The 20,057-nt window shown below is 37.6% G+C and overlaps 1 protein-coding gene across 1 annotated transcript in view; it reads right to left on the bottom strand.

Moving 5' to 3' along the window:
• Fatp1 (Fatty acid transport protein 1) overlaps positions 1-16,124 on the bottom strand; it is a 271,807-nt gene extending 255,683 nt beyond the window's left edge. The window contains exon 1 of the mRNA XM_090414827.1: positions 15,806-16,124. Within this exon, the coding sequence (XP_090270953.1) occupies positions 15,806-16,050 (245 nt within the window). The 5' untranslated portion in view covers positions 16,051-16,124. The remainder of the gene's footprint in view (positions 1-15,805) is intronic.
• Positions 16,125-20,057: the final 3,933 nt, after the last annotated feature.

Raw genomic sequence — 20,057 nt, 5'->3', positions numbered from 1 at the left:
GCGTTTATTATTGCGCCTAAAGGTCAAAGGTCAGGAAAAATATTTAAAATAGTATTTAAGAGGAGAAAGCGTTATTTCATCATGAACGTAACTGAAAAAAAAAAAGGCGATGTGGTCATTATCTTTATATGAGAAGTATAATATACACACAAGGCTAATTCTCATGGCAAATTCGATAACAATCTAGCTTCACAAGAAACAGACTAATAAGGTCAAGGTACATCAGTTTTCTTTCTGATGAAAAACTAAGGTAAATAACTTTTTTCCCTTGTGAAAATACATCAACTAAGAATCGTTTCGTGTCACGATATTGAGAAGTGGGTGTATTGTCACCTTGGGCTGCTGAACCACAGATTAAATCGTGTGTAGATCGAGAGCCTTACATAAACTTCAAGAAGAATTTAGTAGTACGGCTTTACATAATTAGCTTTCTGAAAAATAAATGAAGAAAACTTGGGAAGACCATACTCGGAAAAACGGGTTAGAAATGGGGAAAGTAGGCAGATATATTTTCAGTCGTTTTCATTAGAGACGCTGTTCGATAAGCAAACGCGGAGACACATGAAGTCCTGAGTTTCCATTTTTAGTTCGAGAAAACCGGTTTCTTTCTCTCTGGATAATAAAACATTACTTGCATTATTTCTGAGACTTCCTGCAGACCAGTTAAAGGAAATAAACAAATTAAGCGCTAGACCTAAGAGGAAAATGTTTCCGTGATCAAAAAAAATAGCTTGGGTTTTTGTTTATCCACTTAGAGTTGGATAATACTAGGGAATTAATTTTTGGGTTCAATAGCTTTAGAGAAATCCCTTTAAAATCTAGATTCGAAAATCTACCTTATTAGCAAAATATATTCGTTAAATCCCTAGCTAAATATTCACGGAATTCTTAACTTGGGGATTAAAGATTCCTTTTAGGGAAAGAAATTTCTCAATTTACACAATGGGGGTAAACTAGCACTAAGCCTATCAAATAAGGTCTACAATTCACTTTTCTGGAGTCTGTTTCGGATAGCCAACATCATTTAGTCCTGTCGGCTTAGACGCTTATCCATTTTTTTATTGAAAGAAAAATTTACAATCATAATTCGGTGACTAAGTGGGCACTACACTCAATTAAATTAGATTTTAATTTAATAACTTACTTTTGTGTATTTTATATAAAAATATAAATCACAGGCAAATGACTCGAGTCAGATTATCCCCAGATGGCAAGTGATATTTAATGATAATGCAATAGCAGGTGAAAAAGTTAGCATAGTAAATCGCTTGGTATTGTGGCCAATGTTTGACAGTTTAGCATTCGATTTACTGTAATTACGAAATATTCAGCTCATTTTCTCACCCATCGTTGCCTGCTGGAAAGGACATTATCTTATTTCAGGCATTTTGCCCAAACATCAACCATTCCAGATGTACAAAGTATTTTTAGCTTCTAAACAAAGATGTCCATCCAACTTCCACATTTATTTCCGCTTAGTTAGAAAATAACTTATCACTATTCAGAAATTCATAAAGATCGTCGAGAAAGTCCACTCGGATGTCAATGCCTATCATCACACCTCACCTTCAAATCAAGGCATATTATGGACTCTGGAAATTCATTTTTTTTTTTATTTTTTAATATGAATGACCCACAAAATTTTGTGAATCATAGCCACAGATACACTGCTTGAAAAGAAGTCAACAGACGCCATAGTGGCAGGAATAAACAGCCATGGTACCCGCCTTAAGATGTACGACCTCTTTTCACTGCCATGACTGGAGCAATCCTATGGGGCATACTTTCCACAAGTACGATAGCGATCGGTGGGAATTTTTGGCCATTCTTCCTGTAATGAAGTTCTGGACTGTTGTAGGGCGGATGTCCCTTGACCTCCCTCGAGGCAGTGTATGTTCTCGTTTCAGCCCTTTCCAAAAATAATGGAGAAACTGGTTTTCTTCATTATTTTTGGAGACCTCGGAAAAAACCAAACTGGTTTTCTCCGAGGTCTGCATCCGAAAATAATTACTCGTTAAAATGTAAAGAAAATTCTCTCTAGAGTTCTGCAATAGGACATGCAATATTCATTCAATTTTCTTTTATTAATTATTACTCAACATTTAGTTATTATTATTACACAACACCTCCAGGGAGTCCAAAGACTCATCAAGGGAGGGCACCTACTCTACAACTCTCCATCTCCACCAATCCACCAACCGCTAAGACCATCTACATCAATGCCATCTACTGCCGACCATCACCACTATTATTTTCACAGACAATCACAAACATCCATGCCCAGGGCAGGATTCGAATCTGCAGCCTTTTGGCTGGAGAGTGGATATGCTAACTTACTGAAAAAGCATTTTTCAGTAAAGTGTCAGAAAGGAGCTATTGGTAAATAAAGTGCTCACCATATTATTATTAATTAAAACTAAATTTTGAATTAAAGATTTGAACTAAGTGGAATTTTTAATATAAGATGAAGTATGACGAGTAAGTCGGGTTAAAGATTTAGCTAACTGTTTGGCTAACTTAAGAGTCGGGAGTCAATAGCATCCACTATGATGATGGGTGTGGAGGGAAAACTAAACAGTTTGAGTTAAACTAATTCAGGAGTCCAAGAAGTGACATTTTTAGAAGTTTTTCTATCAATTTTCTTCCACGGTGATTTCTTATTTATCACAAAGTATCTGATTTCACTGGTTCTTGCTTTTTAATCTTCTGAGGCACCCATAACCACAATGACGTTTTACCCATCTTTGTTTCAAACATCCATGACAGAAAAGACCCACAGGAAAGCCCCAAAATGAACACTTTGCACCAGATGTAGCTTATGACAGAGACTGATGGCAAAATCTAGTGATGACAGCATTAGACTTAAATGGCCCATTAAGATAAAAAAAAAAAAAAAAAAAAGAGTTAAGTTATTTATAATATAAGAACATTAGAATTTATTTTTTCTCTTGGCAATCATTTTTGTTTTTCATCAAAAATCTGGAGCCATATTTGTAGTAATGTTTCCATAATGCTAAAACACTAGAATAAAGTTCATTATAGGATCAATTCTAGTTTCAAAGTACAGAAACTTTATTGGCCTCTTTTAGTTATGGTTCCAGAGTTAACCAATCTTTGGTGAAGACTAGTCATTTTTATTCTACAGGAAAGAAACTCAGATGTTAGCCTTAAAACTCACACGGTCTTGGACAGTAAAACCAGTTAGGGTTAAGAACACAAAGTAATGGTAATTGTCTCCTATACATTGATCACTCAAGTGTCAGTAATGTCTTCAAATCAGTGAAAATAAACGCAACTATCGTGACAGCTAATGATGGAGATGGGATGGAAACCAAGATGGCCACATTGCCTCCAATTGATGAAAGTGACCATGAAGTCTTAGCCAAGTCAAAGCAGTCTTGATTTTGGAGATTGTAAAACATAAGGAATATTCTGTCAAGAAGGGATATATGTGGAACTACAAGCAGGTGACTATAACAAGCTTAGGAGGAAGCTGAAATCTGTGTCATGGCATAAAACACTGCTAGGGAAGGATGTTAGTAGTGCATGGGAGATAAACATGAGCTCCTTTTACTCTCCACAGTTGTCAGAAGAAGACAACTGTGGAGGGTATAAGGAGAAAAAAGGGTGACCAGCAAACTCATGAACAGTACAAGGCTCAGGCAAGAAAGGTGACCAGCATGGCAGGAAGGAAGGCAGGCAAAATCAGATTATGAGAGGAATCTAGTCAAGCGGGCCAAAGGCCATCTCAAAAGAGTTCTTTCATTACATGAAAGTAAGAGGAAGAATGACTAAAAGATTAATGAGTGATGGTCACAAGGTGGCAGAAGCAGATAAAATAGTGGTCACTGAGTAACTCAACTAAAATAGTTGAGTTACTCGGTGACCACTTTGCAAGGGTATATCATCCAAGTGAGGTTACTGCTGTATCATATGTGACAGATACCGAAGTGGGAACAGAGGTGGATGAATTAGAGGTTCTTGGGATATTGCAGAATCTCAATGTAAATACAGCTGGGATTAGTAGATGGGATATTAGCTTGGGTTTTGCAAGAATGTGCAAAGGAACTGGAAATGCTTCTGACTAGGCTCTTTAGTTTAAGTCTCAGCTCTGTTAGAGTTCCAAGCAAGAAAGAGGGCAAAATAATTCCTTCATTCACTTGTTGTGAACTGATTGGTGTGTGACCTCTGCCAGGTCTAACTCCCAATGATTTCGTTTATTCAAGACAATTAATTATTCATCGCAAAGCACATGATGGTGGACTTTGTCGACATTTGTTCAGGCAAAGAAATTCACAGAGTGAAACAACAGCATTGTAGTTGTTAGGTAGTACAGCTACCTAACAAACATGAGCAAAGCATATTGGGGAAAGGATAGTGCTCTGGATGGTATTAACAACCAGAATGAAGGGAAAATCCCATGTCCATGTTTTTAAACCCTCCTGGCACTTGCCGAGTTGTGCAATATGAAAATTCCATGTATTTGGTGTTTATAATGCCCCTGGTGGTGAATTTTTGAAATACTTTTAACCCCACAAACAGGAATATCATAATTTTGATCACCCTGTATGTACTTTGCCATGCATTATGGGAAGGGTCACTCAATATCTAGATCAGTGTTGACCTATACTGAAGTTTCATCAGTAAAGTTAGATCATGAAGATGCTAAAAGCTAAATCAATGACTTAACTGGGACAATTCAAATGCAAAATCAACTGCCTCTATATCTATATATACATACATACAAGTAGCCTAATCACGAAGATCTGCTATCCAAATATTTGTTTGCTCATGTTTGGGTAAATAAGTTAAATGTACTTTCTGACTCAGTAAAAATATTATCAGAACTATCTCTCAAGTATTTTGATAATATATTTTGATAATACAGTGAAACACTAATTTGCTACTTGTGTAAGATAATGCCAGCCTGGTTGGCCGAGCGGTTAGTGTATCCGCTCTCCATCCAAAAGGTTGCAGGTTCGAATTCCGCTGTGGGCATGGATGTTTGTAATTGTCTGTTGAAATTACAGTGATGGTGGCAGACTGTAGATGGCGTTAGTGTAGTTGGTGGATTAAGTGGTTGAGATAGATGTAGAGTAGGTGTCCTCCCTCGATGAGTCTTTGGACTCCCTGGAGGTGTCACCTAATAATAATAATAATGACTTTTGCCATTGATTTTTTTTGGTAGCTATATCTACTCAATGTTCCCCGAAATTTTTGTTGGCTAATACATGCATAAAAAGCATTTTGTGCACAAGTTTCCAGTCTCAGACTTAATGTGTGTGGTAAGCCCGTGCTCACAAATAGTGAAAAATGTTAGAGAACCATCACTGTGTAGAACAGAAGCTGGAATAAGCTGAAGTTGTAATAAATTATTGTAGCAGGAATCAGACAGTGCAAATGATGTTTAGGAATCAGGCAGGATTTTCAATTTCGGCATAACAAACTCGAGCTATATTTCAGAATCTTTTTGTAGATATTTTGTATTTCAATATACAGAAAATCTGTTTTCAGTCACTTATGATATACTACATTTTTATCACTGGAGAACAAGTATGAATAAAAAAGGATATGAATTCAAGGTAAGATGGGAGGTGAAAGTACTCATTCCAGAAAGAATTTAGGAATGCTACACAAATATCCGAATTAGGAAACTGAAAGCAATTGTCTCACCAGAGAAATGAAGAATAAAACTATACAGGTCATCACATTTGACAATGTTACAATGCCAAATGACATGAAGCTCAAAATTATTTGCAAGCAAGGTTCTGTGTAGAATCTGTATCTGATCTCTGAAAGCTCTGTATTCTAATGTCTGATCATGATTTGAACAACTTATGAGGGTGGTCTGAAAAGTTCTCGGCCTAACAATGAAAAAACAAATTTATAATTTCGGAATTTTTATTTTTCAACATAATCTCCCTAATACACTAATACATTTATTCCAGTGATGCTCTGGCACCATTATCCCATTCCTGTAGTGGTTCTCAGTAAGATCTCCAAAATACCCCTCTACAGCTGTAATCACCTCTTAATTAGAAGAAAAACACTGACCAGCAAGGAAGAGTTTTAGTTTTGGGAAGAGATAGAAGTTAGAGGGAGCCAAATCTGAGGAATAGGGTGGATGTTCCAACAATTCATAGTGCAGATCCCTTAATTTTCCCATTGCCAAAACACCTTTGTGGGCAGGTGCATTGTCCTGATGAAAGATGATTTTTTCCTTCCGCAAACCGGGTCTTTTCTCACAAATTTTTTTCATCTAGTCTGATTAAAAGACCGGAATAATATTCCCCGGTTATTGTTTTACCCTTTTCAAGATAATTAATAAACAAAATGCCTTTAGCATCCCAAAACACCGATGCCATGACGTTTCCTGCTGATGGAACAGACTGTCTTCATTGGTGCTGAACAACTGTCTTCTGTCCACTGTTTTGACTGCTGTTTGGATTCTGGTGAATCCAAGTCTCATTCATAGTAATAAATCTATGCACAAAAGCAGTTTTATTCTTGCTAAAGTGTTCCAAGCACTTTTCAGAGATTTTCATGCGAGTGTGTTTTTGATCTGTTGTGAGCAAACGTGGCACTCATCTTGCGCAAAGCTTTTGCATTTGCAATTCTTCATGCAAAATATATCCTAGATGTTCTTTTGAAGTGCCTATAATCTCAGCGATTTCATGCACTTTGACTCGCCGGTCACCAGTACCACATCGTGCACTTGATCAATGATTTCTGATGTTACACTTTTTGGATGTCCTTCACGTAGATCATCTTGAAGGCTGGTACAGCCATGTTTAAACTCAGCAGCCCATTTCTTAATTGTTGAAAATGAAGAAGAGTGCCCATAAACTTTTTATGAACTTGGAATGAATTTCTTTTGGCATTAAACCTTCTTTTAGAAAGAATTTCATAACCGCAAGATACTCAATTTTATCCATTTCAATGGATACAGACAACACTTTTGCTTCTGGTTAAAAGACAGCTGTATAAAACAAACTACTTGATAGAATGACTTGCAATTTCACATGGATGCTTATGTAGAAAAAAGCATTGTGCCATTAGTGTTGCCATCTATGGTCGAGGCTGAGAACTTTTCAGATCAGCTTCGTATGTGAGAAGGGATGACAACTGGATGAGGTTACTAGTGAGGATAAAGTAAAAGGGTGTTAATGGAAATGTCATCTAGAAATTATAAGACAGCTGAAAATTTGGGTGGATGTTTATTACTATATTACACATGACTGATGTCAAGAACAAATGTCTCAGCATCACTTTCAAGATCTCTAAGTCAAAATTGTATACATTAAAGAACTGAGAAAAATTACTGCTGTCGAGGAAGCTATTCTGCAGATCTAGATTGCAGAAAAGAGGTCATAAAAGTTGCACAGAATAAGTTCAGAACATCTTCACATAGAGATCAAAAAGAAATCCATATTACCCAATTTCTATTGTAATATCAGAGTGTGCCTATGTGGATAAATCCTTCCTATAAATAAATCTTATAATGCCTTTTCATTCCTCAAAGGGAAGAGATGACTAGGTTTTATTCCTAATTTTTGTGAAAACCATTAGGCACTTGATTTCTACCATTCATCCTCACTACACACTGAACTGCATGAATGACATACACAGGGTGTTCGGGATAAATTTGACAGTTTCGTAAGGAAAAAGAAAATCTTCTTTGTATCTATTAAATTTAATGAATTGACAAAAAAACATTACAGGCAGAGTTAATTACAATACTATCAACAAGATTTACTCAAAATAACCACCATTAGCATCGATCACAGCTTCAATTCTGCTTCGGAACCTCGAACAAGCTGATGCTACAGTCTCCCTGGGAAGGGCCGCAAAAACTGTTTTAATTTTATCCATTAACTGGGCTTTTGTATTACTGGAAGTGCGATTGGTGTCTTTTTCAACTGCGCCCCATACAAAATAATCCATGGGGTTAAGGTCTGGGGAGTTTGGAGGCCAAACATTTGGACTGGTGAAGTCGTAGAAATTTTCAGACAACCATTTTTGACTTTTCCCAGAGGTGTGGCAAGGGGCCGAATCCTGCTGCCATACATACGGCCTACCATTGGCTACCCTTGTTATCCAGGGCTTGACTACAGTTAGCAACTCCACGAACAAAGCCCGAATTCCAATGCCAGGGTTCTTCAACACCTGTTCCTGCAGATTTGCGAGGAATTCTGCTGTGCGAACGCAATCAGATCGTCTGCTAGGGATCTTTCTTCTTGCTACATCCTCGTAGTCACCATTGCAAGTCTCTAGTTCATGCCTGATTGTTTTTACTGTATTCAGGGAGCATTGGGCAGCAGTCGTAATATCCTTATTTTGATGGCGGGCACGAATCATCATGATACAAGTTATTCTCTTCCATGATTCAGGTGGGTTCCAGCTATCCATCCTTTCTGACATCTTGTATATGAATGAAGAAGGGTCCAAACTTTTAAATGAAGAGAAGTGTGTGTTAATACATGTAACTTACGGAAAAATATAATTAATTATAAATATGTCAAATTTATCCCGAACACCCTGTAGAAGGCTTATATTCCTCATCCTAACTAGTACTTATTAATATGCACTTGTGTATGTGTTGTAGAATGTTCTGAGAGGACAGCATGTGTATTCAAAGTGGATAACATACCTGCTCTCGAAGCAGACTCCAGGTTTAAATCTTGTTGCTGCAGGCATGAATGTTTCCAGGATGAGAGATAAATTTCATTGCCTAGTGTTAGATCTGCTAATTGGAAGCCTGAAGTGGTTTGAAAAAGTTCCATGTTTGATCTCTAAAGATGAGTCTGTGCACTATGTAAAATAAATATAAAAATATAAAAGAAAAAAAGAAAAATAAACCTTAGCCCACCCATGGTACTATATTCAAATGTCATTATTACTATATGTCAAATTTATCCCGAACACCCTGTAGAAGGCTTATATTCCTCATCCTAACTAGTACTTATTAATATGCACTTGTGTATGTGTTGTAGAATGTTCTGAGAGGACAGCATGTGTATTCAAAGTGGATAACATACCTGCTCTCGAAGCAGACTCCAGGTTTAAATCTTGTTGCTGCAGGCATGAATGTTTCCAGGATGAGAGATAAATTTCATTGCCTAGTGTTAGATCTGCTAATTGGAAGCCTGAAGTGGTTTGAAAAAGTTCCATGTTTGATCTCTAAAGATGAGTCTGTGCACTATGTAAAATAAATATAAAAATATAAAAGAAAAAAAGAAAAATAAACCTTAGCCCACCCATGGTACTATATATTACTGTATTCAGGGAGCATTGGGCAGCAGTCGTAATATCCTTATTTTGATGGCGGGCACGAATCATCATGATACAAGTTATTCTCTTCCATGATTCAGGTGGGTTCCAGCTATCCATCCTTTCTGACATCTTGTATATGAATGAAGAAGGGTCCAAACTTTTAAATGAAGAGAAGTGTGTGTTAATACATGTAACTTACGGAAAAATATAATTAATTATAAATATGTCAAATTTATCCCGAACACCCTGTAGAAGGCTTATATTCCTCATCCTAACTAGTACTTATTAATATGCACTTGTGTATGTGTTGTAGAATGTTCTGAGAGGACAGCATGTGTATTCAAAGTGGATAACATACCTGCTCTCGAAGCAGACTCCAGGTTTAAATCTTGTTGCTGCAGGCATGAATGTTTCCAGGATGAGAGATAAATTTCATTGCCTAGTGTTAGATCTGCTAATTGGAAGCCTGAAGTGGTTTGAAAAAGTTCCATGTTTGATCTCTAAAGATGAGTCTGTGCACTATGTAAAATAAATATAAAAATATAAAAGAAAAAAAGAAAAATAAACCTTAGCCCACCCATGGTACTACCATACTATAGGTAGTATGGTAGTACCTTTTGGGGATAGGCACCACATAAAAAACCCTCCAGAATCTTTTTTTCCTTTTTGCAGGCCTAATGCCATGGAAGTTACCAAAAGGCCATATATAGGCATCCTAGAATAGAAACGACGGAAACAATAACAAAAGGTTTGAAAACGGTTATGATGATTACTTGATGAGAAAGCAGCCAGTTCGGTTTCATTCAGAAATATGGTGTTTGAGTACTGAAAATAGTGATGAACTTTGAGATCAGAATTTAGATCACTCAGACTGCTTAAAATCTATACTGCATTAGAGACTTTTTTTTTATTCATTGCAGGCTAGGTTGGCTGAGTGGATAGTATATCCAATCTCTAATCAAGAGGGGGTTGTGGGTTTGGATCCGCAGCTTATGGATTTACAATCAATGCTACTATATACTAGCCATTAATATTTATGAATGTCTTTATGTGGAAGATGAATTTCATTGCATGTTACACCATCACCTTACTTAGTAAAGACATGAAGTGGCTCAAAAAAGTTCCATATTTGGTCTCTGGAGCATATTTATTTATGAATGTCTTTATGTGGAAGATGAATTTCACTGCATGTTACACCGTCATCTTACTTAGTAAAGACATGAAGTGGCTCAAAAAAATTCCATATTTGGTCTCTGGAGCATAGATCACAGATTGTCTAGCTTTTTGCTCACCCATGGTACTGACATAGATCTTTCAAAGAGGAGAGAAATGAATTTGTCTTTCTCTCTCTCCTCTTTGTTCTGCAGAAGAGAGAAATTCATTTCTGCCCAAATATAGCCAGGCGCATACATACTCTATCTCCTTCCCTCTCTATACATATCTGAAAGAGTGGATGATAGCAGAATTATTCAGTAGTCAATCCAGAAGCCTCCTTATATGTTATTAAGTTTGATCAGATACATCACCTGACAGCAAGCCTATAGAACTATTTTACTGTCGTACCTTCCTGGGGTGCTGCTAACATCTTCACAGTACATCACTAATGCTTCATGGTGACATAAATAGATAAAGGCAAAACCACACACACATCCTGCTCTGAAGTTCAAACATGGTTTTACCCGCTTACAATGATAAGTACTGATGTAAAGGAAGTGCTTGAGGTAGGCATCAAGAATTATGAGTTAGGAAAATGGCACTAAATACTAACTTTTGACAATATTATGTTTGAAGAGATAATCAAGGATAATGTATGTTTAGGCAAGTATATGAAAGTCAATATTGATCTGAAGGTCTGGATAGTGTTATGATCAAGTGCTTCCTTCTATCTTTGGGAAGGATTCCAAGAAACACACACCGCCATAGTTTATATATGACTGCAAGGTGCAACTAAGATATTATATGGCGAGTTATTCTTAAGGGGAATTCTGTACATTAAAAGAAAAAAGCTTTTTTGCATTAAAGCAGTATCCTAAACTGAAAAAAAAAAATATAATTAACCGGTGACAGTTTATTTTTCGCTTGGTTAGAATATAATAAATTTAGTTTAATCCTTTATCCAAGTGTGAGCAAACAAAGTTTGCACCTGAAAGCTCACACTTGGATAAAGGATTGAACTAAATTTATTATATTCTAACCAAGTGAAAAATAAACTTTCAACATCTTTCTCTAAATCCAGAGTAATTTATTTAAAAGGTGGCACACCATTTGGCAACTCCTATAGGTAGAGATGACCTTGCTAATGCTTCTGGCTGGTATCACCACTTGGGCCTGGCTCACACTGAAGAGACCTCAATAAAGGTTGAAACTAGTCTGGGAAGTGGCCCTTCCCTTAATGCATAACATTATACATATCCGCAAGGAGATGTGTTTTGCATTATGGGAGATACTGAGATAGGAGTGATGTTAGCTTGCTCCACCTTTGCAAGGAGTTGCCCTGGTGTTGTACCACCTTACCCCAGTCCTGAAGATACTTTCAGGTGCAAACTTTGTTTGCACTTGGATAAAGGATTAAACTAAATTTATTATAATTAACTGGTATCACTGATAAAAAATAAATTTTTTTAAAAAGTTGAAAAAGAAATGCATTAAGAGAATTCTGAATTTTACATATTATTTGATATATATGTGTTAAATAATTCTAAATTTCTAATAACCATTTTGGGATTTTAACATGGAATATATCTGTACAGTAGACACTATACTCATACAGCTCAGCCAAAATTCATGCCTGCATTTGTATTGCAAATTGAGCTGATGACAAGGTGGATAATTCAGCAGATTGTACATACTGTGGTAGTGTGCTTTCTAAACAGCGTTGTGGAGAGACAACATGAATTCCAAAAAGCACATGGTGTGAGAAGAGTACCTAAACAAAACCATATGAAGATGGGCGACAGTGTTCTGAGACTGATTCAGTGACAAGCTAAGGTCAGGTTCACGGCTATTGCAAACACTGGCTGTGAATAGCACTATGCACAGCTTTAAAAAAAATGCTTCAATGATATTTAATTAACAACAAATTTCTGAGACTTTGCTGCACCAGATTATGGAAAGATAATATTATACTATCCACATAAGGTGAAAATTAACCACAACTCATCTACTAATTCATACGTTACTCTCAAATTTGCTGAGTATTTTTTTTTTTTGAGTCACCCATAATGGCAATAACCAAATTTGTTGCACATGCTCAAACAAATTTGATCCGAACATCCAACACTCACATGATGTGCTAAGATCCAGTTGCTTCAGATGTGGGTTTGTTTTGTTTGTGAAGTGAATACTCTCTCTTATAATGAGAATGGCAAGAAAAGTATTGTCATTATGGATAACTTTCAAAGTTACTCATAGAATCAAAGATAAGTATACGAATGTGGATGATAAGCTACATGATCTGTACTTTGCATGGACAGTCACTGAAATCTTCAGTTCATTACATCATTAAAAAATTGATTTTTTATGATTATTAGACTCTGCACACTGCCTTTCTGAAGAGTTGCAAATTCTCACTGGTCTTCAACAACCTACTCGTTAAATTTGTCTAACAAAATATTTTTGTGTACGTCTCATTAGGTACATCTCACTGTATCTAACAAACACCAGAACTAGTACTGGATGTCTGTTTCAGGATGTATAAAGCAGATATTCAGTCACTGTATGTGCAGATGTAGTTCCCATGAGCATGACCTAAGACCGAGGATGGTATGATAATCAGCAACAAAAGTACCAGTACAAATATCACAAATTACTATTCTGCTGGAACACTCATGCACATCACTGTCTAGAGTGTACCAAAAATGTCCAACAAAACGACTGAAAAATGGCAGTGCAATAGAGTGGCTATCTTCCAAAGAGCAGGAAAATATAAGAACGCATAACGTATGATGCTGTCACAGACATGATATGACAGTGAACTACCTCACTCATTTGCACTCCTGCCAGATTAAAAAACACACGAATCTAATTTCCCCTAATACCAATGAAGTAAACATTCTGATATTATAACCTAATAAAACAGACAAGCCGGTGACTATGTACATTCCTTTATGCTCCTGGTTGACCTGTTTCATAATAGTTATTTCTAACAGAGTAACATACTCATGCAAGACAAACATTGTTTTGAAATAGCTCTAGGAGCACAAGGGCAATTTTACCGCATCTCATTGATCTGCTCAGACTCAATACCTACCCAACTGAGCACTTGTAGATGGAAAGTACTGTACATTTCATAATGAATGCACAGCTGTGTAAGATCTCCCCAATATGTCTGCCAACTGTGATAAAGTCGGCCACAAGTGCAGTGGGGATAATCATGCCAAGGAAGCTTAGGTTATAAGGCAAGCAAGTTTATACACCTGTTAATAGCGCTTGTTCACAGAGTTGTCTGTTTTGCAAAAGCAAAAAAAAAAAAAAAAACATTTTCTGTGAGAGAGCCTGCAATTTGTAAAGCATTTATAAAAGACTCATGCGGGTCAGAAGAGATGCATGTAACAATGTATGTGGGAGCAGAAATATATTTACTATACATATTACAGGCATAGTGCATAATAATTAAGACAAAAACAATGCAGAGGGGTTTCAATTACTAGATTTTTTTTTCTGAATTGCTAAACTGCAGTGTTTCAAAAGTATATACTTTAGTAAGTGGCTGGATAATATAAGGTAGGACTGACAAGCTGGATCTGGCTTGCAGAAAACTCAGGGTATTTTGTATAATTGTTCTACAAGTATTTCTTTATTTTTCTTATTCAAAAATTAAAAAATTAGGATTGGGTAAGTTCAATGGTTGGGAGTTTACTTGGTATTTGATACAGCCATCTTACCAATCCTCTGCTTATCAACTGAGGATAGGTGTATTATATATGCATGTGTACTTTTGGGGCCAGTTTGCCAGCCTGTGGGATAAAAAATCTGATGTGCCAGGAGAAAAAAATCAACTTATCTTCCAGTGAAAAGTTCTATGTTAAGGTTCCTTACATCGACAGAATTCATTCCCATAGGGTTTTTTCCCACTCGGAAACTCGGGTTTTTCATCCCCAGAACAGGCAAACCAGCCCCATGAACACACACACACACACACACACACACACACACACACACACACACGGATTACAGTCAGGAATGCCTAAGACCCAGTCATAGGCCTGATTCATTAGCTATGCTGGTCCCAAGCCCAGATAAAATTAGGAGGGGGGGGGGATTGAGATGGTGTGTAATTCCCCTGTAAAAAAGGGCCCAGCCGTTGTATTATCACATGCTAAATAAATAAATTCCCATATAGTTTTAAATGAAGCGCAAACAAACATGGTATCTTCATGCCTGAGTTCTCCATTAACATTATAAACACAGCACCATCTACATCCAGTAGATGGTGCTGTGTTGATGGTAGTAGCGTAGTTGGAGGATTAATTAATGGAGACTGCGAGTTGTAGTAGGGTAGTGTGCTCTCCCACAATGATCCTTCAACTCCTTTGAGGTTATATAATATGTAAAGTTTTTTTTTTTAAGTAATATGTAAAGTTTTTTTTTTTTGTGGTTCCCACTCATATCTATAATTCATTTTTATAATTTTTAAAAAAATTTTTACATGGTCCAGAAACCCACATACAACTTTTCAAGGGCCCTTCAAGCTTCCAGTAAGCAGTTTAATGCAAATTTCACCCCAAAGGTTGTAAATCTAATATTTTAGTATCTACTGTAACTGTCAATTAGATAATCTGGAAGCACTGATTTAGGAACAAACATGTAAAAGTTTCATGCCACCAATTAAGAGAGTGATGATCTTGCACTGCAAAATGAAATTTATTATTATTAAGATTCCACCGGCATCTGCATGGAGTCCAGAATTCATTGTGGTTAGTCCTATGTTTCTATCACTTGAAGACAGTAAAAGACACCTGAGTCACATTCGGATAAACCCAAAGCCTACTAGTTGTGGAGTAGAAATGCTATCTATTACATCAAGGCAATCACTGCTCTAAGTTAAAAAAAAAAAAAAAAAAAAGTGTTGGCTTTGTGTTTATTTGGTGGTATTATTGCGCTTAGAAAGACCTCAATTCGAATTGAGGTCTTTCTAAGAATTACCTTTATAAGGACTCTTCAACTAAAGGTGGGTTAGCCGGTCTCATACAAAAGTGGGGGTAGGGGTTTCTCCAACATGAAACTCAGGGGAGGGTTCATGCAAAACAAATGGCCATAACACGCGTAATTAACAGACATAACACACAGAGGACCATACTTATGCGCAGGCACACGATTTTCTAGCTGGTGGTCCGAAAAATTTAGGGACCCCTAATAATGAGGATGTGGTCCGTAGCAATGTTGCGCCGCGGGCCCTTTTAATGAACATGCTTAAACTCGCGCGCACTGTGATATAACAGTTAATTACACGCTGCGTGTAGCCAGTAACCGCATGATAAACTTCTTTGTGTAGATACATAACAAATCTCAGTAATTAGTATTTTATTCTTACCTCGTATCTCTCGGAAGTGTAAATACAACAACTTTGAGAAACTTCCAACCTCCAGCTAAAAGGTATATGGAATATGCGGAAATAAAAGCGGCCAATATAGAACACACTGAACCTAACCACAGAGAAACAAACAGGCCCCAAAAAATAACTGTCCTTATAGCAACCGCATTTTCCTCTATAGCTGCCTTCATTTTTGTTGGCAAACGACGATCTGAAGATGAAATTATCTCGTCCACAGTACTCATGAGAATGGCAGCGTTGTGTTACACGCACTCGCGCGCTTAACACAAACGAACAGCTGATTGATTCATCACATGAATGCACAACTTTTCCTGCACGATGAAATAAATATTCACTGTCAATACTTTACTACCGGGTCCACAGCGTCATCTGGCGAATAAAAAAGACAATATTAAATACAAAAATCAAGTTCTTAGGACATGTGCAACTTCGGACGACAATTTTATTATAATAATAAAAATAATAATGAAATTAAGTTTTTGCTTACTATTTTTCTCTCTTAGTGAGAGAAAACGAAATTCTTATTACACTATCAACTCCATGGAGACTGATCGAGGCAGACACTAAACATAAAGGTTGGTCAATTGGTAGAGCCTCTGCTACTAATGGCTCACGCAAAAAGTTAAGCAAGCTTGAGCGCGGTTAGTAGTTGGAAGGGTTCCAATCGTTCGATGCTGTTAGCACACTCTCCCTCGATGAGTCTTTGGACTCTCTGGAGGTGTCAAATAATAATTATGCCAAGCACTGTCCCAGTAGCGCATTCAAGGTTAATCTTGGATGATTAACCTTGAATGCCCAAAAATCTGTTCCTAATTAATAAAAATGAATTTTATTAATTAGGAACAGATTTTTGGAAATTTTTCTAGTGTTTTTTTTTCTTTTTCTTTTGGGGAGAAGGGCCCCTTGTTCCCCCCTCTGGGTGCGCCACTGCACTATCCAATATTTGCCAATATCGATCATACTTCGCGGTGAACACATTCACCAACATGATACCCACAAGAATCTCTAGCAACCTGTTCACCAAGAAAAAAATCTAATCGTGACATCCTTATTAATAACACTCTTACTCAATTTCCAGGGAAGAGGTCAGGTGGAAGACCCTTAATTCTTCCCACCTGACCTCCTTTGAAAAATTTCCTCTGGATCATCCCATAAAAAACTTCAAGTAATGTGTATGCCTTTATCATATCACTCCTTTTCTGACTACCGACTAGTTTCTGTAATCCACGAATCTTCAGCTTCTTCTTATAAGAAGCATTTCATAGACTTACCACTACTTTGGTCACCCACCTCTGCATTCTCTCCACCTCTTCCTCATCCGAAAGAAATCCAGGTGACCAGATCTAAGTAATCCGGTAAGCTGTTTTAGCAATTTTTTCAATATGGTCACACGCATGTATAACGTGCATATAGAAGGACACAATGTTCCAGAAGTCCCCGTTCCTCTTCGCGAATGGCCGAAGTCCGTGAGGCTACATTTCGATGACGGCACGCATAGCATCCAACGAAAACGCTGCCACCGCTCGCTCCAAATCCGTCTGGCTGGCGATGCTGGTGTGCGTATGTTGCAAGCTACTCTCTCAAACTCCGATAATAACTTGATGTCCAAAGGATTCGGATCGGGACTTCCAGACGGCCAATCAGATGATGATGTGTGGTTCGGGCACATTTACCTCTAGCACAGGCTGCAGCAAGGTGTCTTGATACACTTGGCGGAGATTTTGACCCCTTTCTCGCAGAAATGCAGCTTGGATATCCCTTGATACTGTTCCTCCACCAAACAATCAAGATAAGGATTGATGACCACTTTGAATCCTGTGTGCTACGGCAAGTACTGTACGCTCATACGGGGCATATAACCGATTGTTTTGCAATTAAACAAATTTTCAATGTCAATCTTCTCATCCTGTGTAGCTCAGTAGAAGTGGCGTTTGCACTCTACAGCGCTTGACTGCATGAAGAAAGGATTTGGTGGTTCGAATCTAGTCGCCGACTAGAGGAAATTCCTCTAAGCCTTTTTTTGACCGGCTCCCGAGTTAGTCGATCTCTGGCATGGGCTAGCAGGTTTTTTCTCCCAGAAATTCGGGTTTTTCGTCCCGTAAACTCAAGAAAATCGACCGTCGAACTCACACTATTTTCAGACATTAAAAATATTGTGTTAGGGTTAGGGACCACGAGATGGCGGTACTAGCTTGCCGCCTTCTTCACTGCGTACCGATGAATCAGTGATAGCCTTTGGCCAGCTATCTCTCTGATTGGCTACCAGTGGAGATTGAACCCCCCACTCAGTCTCCAATAAGTTAAATAGGGTAAACGGCCCCACCTACTCCTTATATGGGAACAAATAGGCCTTAGGTGATTTTTTTTTTAGATCTTCTCATTTGTGAAGAGAATATCTCTGTATCTGTTGTTCGCGCACCTCCAGAGAAGTGCCTTTGATTTTATCACCCTCTGCTGCATACCTCGTGGTGCTAGAAAGTGTCTAGTAGAACGACGAAAGGGATTTCAGGTCATCATTTAGTATATGTGACATCGTTCCCTGCGACTCGTTCATATCTCGCGAATCACTTTCTGTGTTGTTGCAGGATTAAGGTGGAGGCATGCATTCACAGCCTTAACAAGCTGTTACAACCTAATGATGTAACAGCTTATGAGGTCTGTGAATGTAACGATTCTTACATCCTAAGAATAAAATAACCAACGGATCTTTATTGGTATGGGGAGGCCTAGAATATGTCTGTAGGCAGCCCAAGAAAATGAATATGATTGATGAACAGAAACGAAATAGAAATTAATAGAACTGGCTTCATCAGTTTACCATGGATTCTCGCTCCACTAGAAAAGGGCAAAAATAATAGAGGGACTTTTCAAATATCGTATGAAAGATTTATTATGCAGTCAATTATTTTACACTGCAAGGTCTGTCTAATACAGAAGACTAGTTTACTTTCATCGGCAAAACTACGCATAACATTTGAGATTAGCGAGAGAAGGTCATTACATTAATACATAGAAAAAGAAGAGTGTGATAGATAGTTCTGAGTACTACCTAGTTGGTATTGTTTGGAAATTTGAAGAGAGGAAATCGTACAATTTAAGAAGCAGTGAAATAATGCAGAGAAGAGTGACAAATGAATTGCAAAGTGTGGAAATCAGATCCATCCCTCAAATAGCAATTTGATAATTAGGCCTCTATTGTAGAATCGATCATATGCTGTGAAACTGTCACATTAATCAGCACATTTGTGACACATTAAATGTCATAAATATCACATTGAAAAATTGGGAAAATGCTTCCCTCTACATTGGTTTACTTCGTTTTCATAATCTCTAATAGCAACCAATATTCCAGAACCTCGATGTCATGCACGGTTCACAGTTTCCGTATACGTTCAAATGACCAAAACATGTACAGTCAGTTAGTTATGGTAGAATATGTATTTCAAGAGAGTCTGTGTAGCTCAGTGGATGTGGCGTTTGCACACCACATCGAAGGAAGACTTGATTTCGAGTCAAGTCGGCGACTAGAAGAAATTTTTCTAAGCTTTTTTTGACCAGTTCCCGAGTTAGCACAGGCAAGCGGGTTTTTTTCTCCCGGAAACTCGGGTTTTTCGTCCCGAAAACTCAAAAAAATAGACCGTACAACCCACATTAATTCAGACATTAAATACGAGTGTTAGGGTTAGGGACCACGAGATGGCGGCATTTGTTTAGCCGTCACTCTTCACTGCATGCCTCTTAATTAGTGATAGCCTTGGGCCAACTACCTCTGAACTACCCACTCAGTCTCCAAAAGTTAGATAGGGCTAAAAATGGCCTCGCCTTCTCCCTATACGGAAACAAAAAGGCGTTAGCTGATTTTTTTTATATGTATTTCAGTTTGAATATGGCTTTAAGAAAGAAATAAACAATAGCTGTTTTATTCCCCATAAATCTAGGTTATTCTCGCAGTTATTTGCTATCTTCTCAGTTTCTGCAATGTGGATTCAAATTCAATGCATGTACTATGAATACCTGATTTCATGCTTTGTCAATTTCTTAGAAGTCAATTCCAGTATAAGATGAACTTCAGCCTCTGGTCTGAAACGTAAATGTATGTTATTCCAGACTCAGTTTCTTTCTCTCTCTCTCTCTCTCTCTCTCTCTCACACACACACACATATTCTGCGCTAAAAGCAAAACCATCACGGGCATAATGTATCTTGAACTATTAGAAAGAAACTTCTGTCCA

Source organism: Typopeltis vanoorti, chromosome 26 (assembly GCF_054136105.1).
Source record: "Typopeltis vanoorti isolate ZY-2024b chromosome 26, IOZ_Tvanoo_1.0, whole genome shotgun sequence".
Lineage (NCBI taxonomy): Eukaryota > Metazoa > Arthropoda > Arachnida > Uropygi > Thelyphonidae > Typopeltis > Typopeltis vanoorti.
This window is presented reverse-complemented; position numbering and strand designations above follow the sequence as displayed.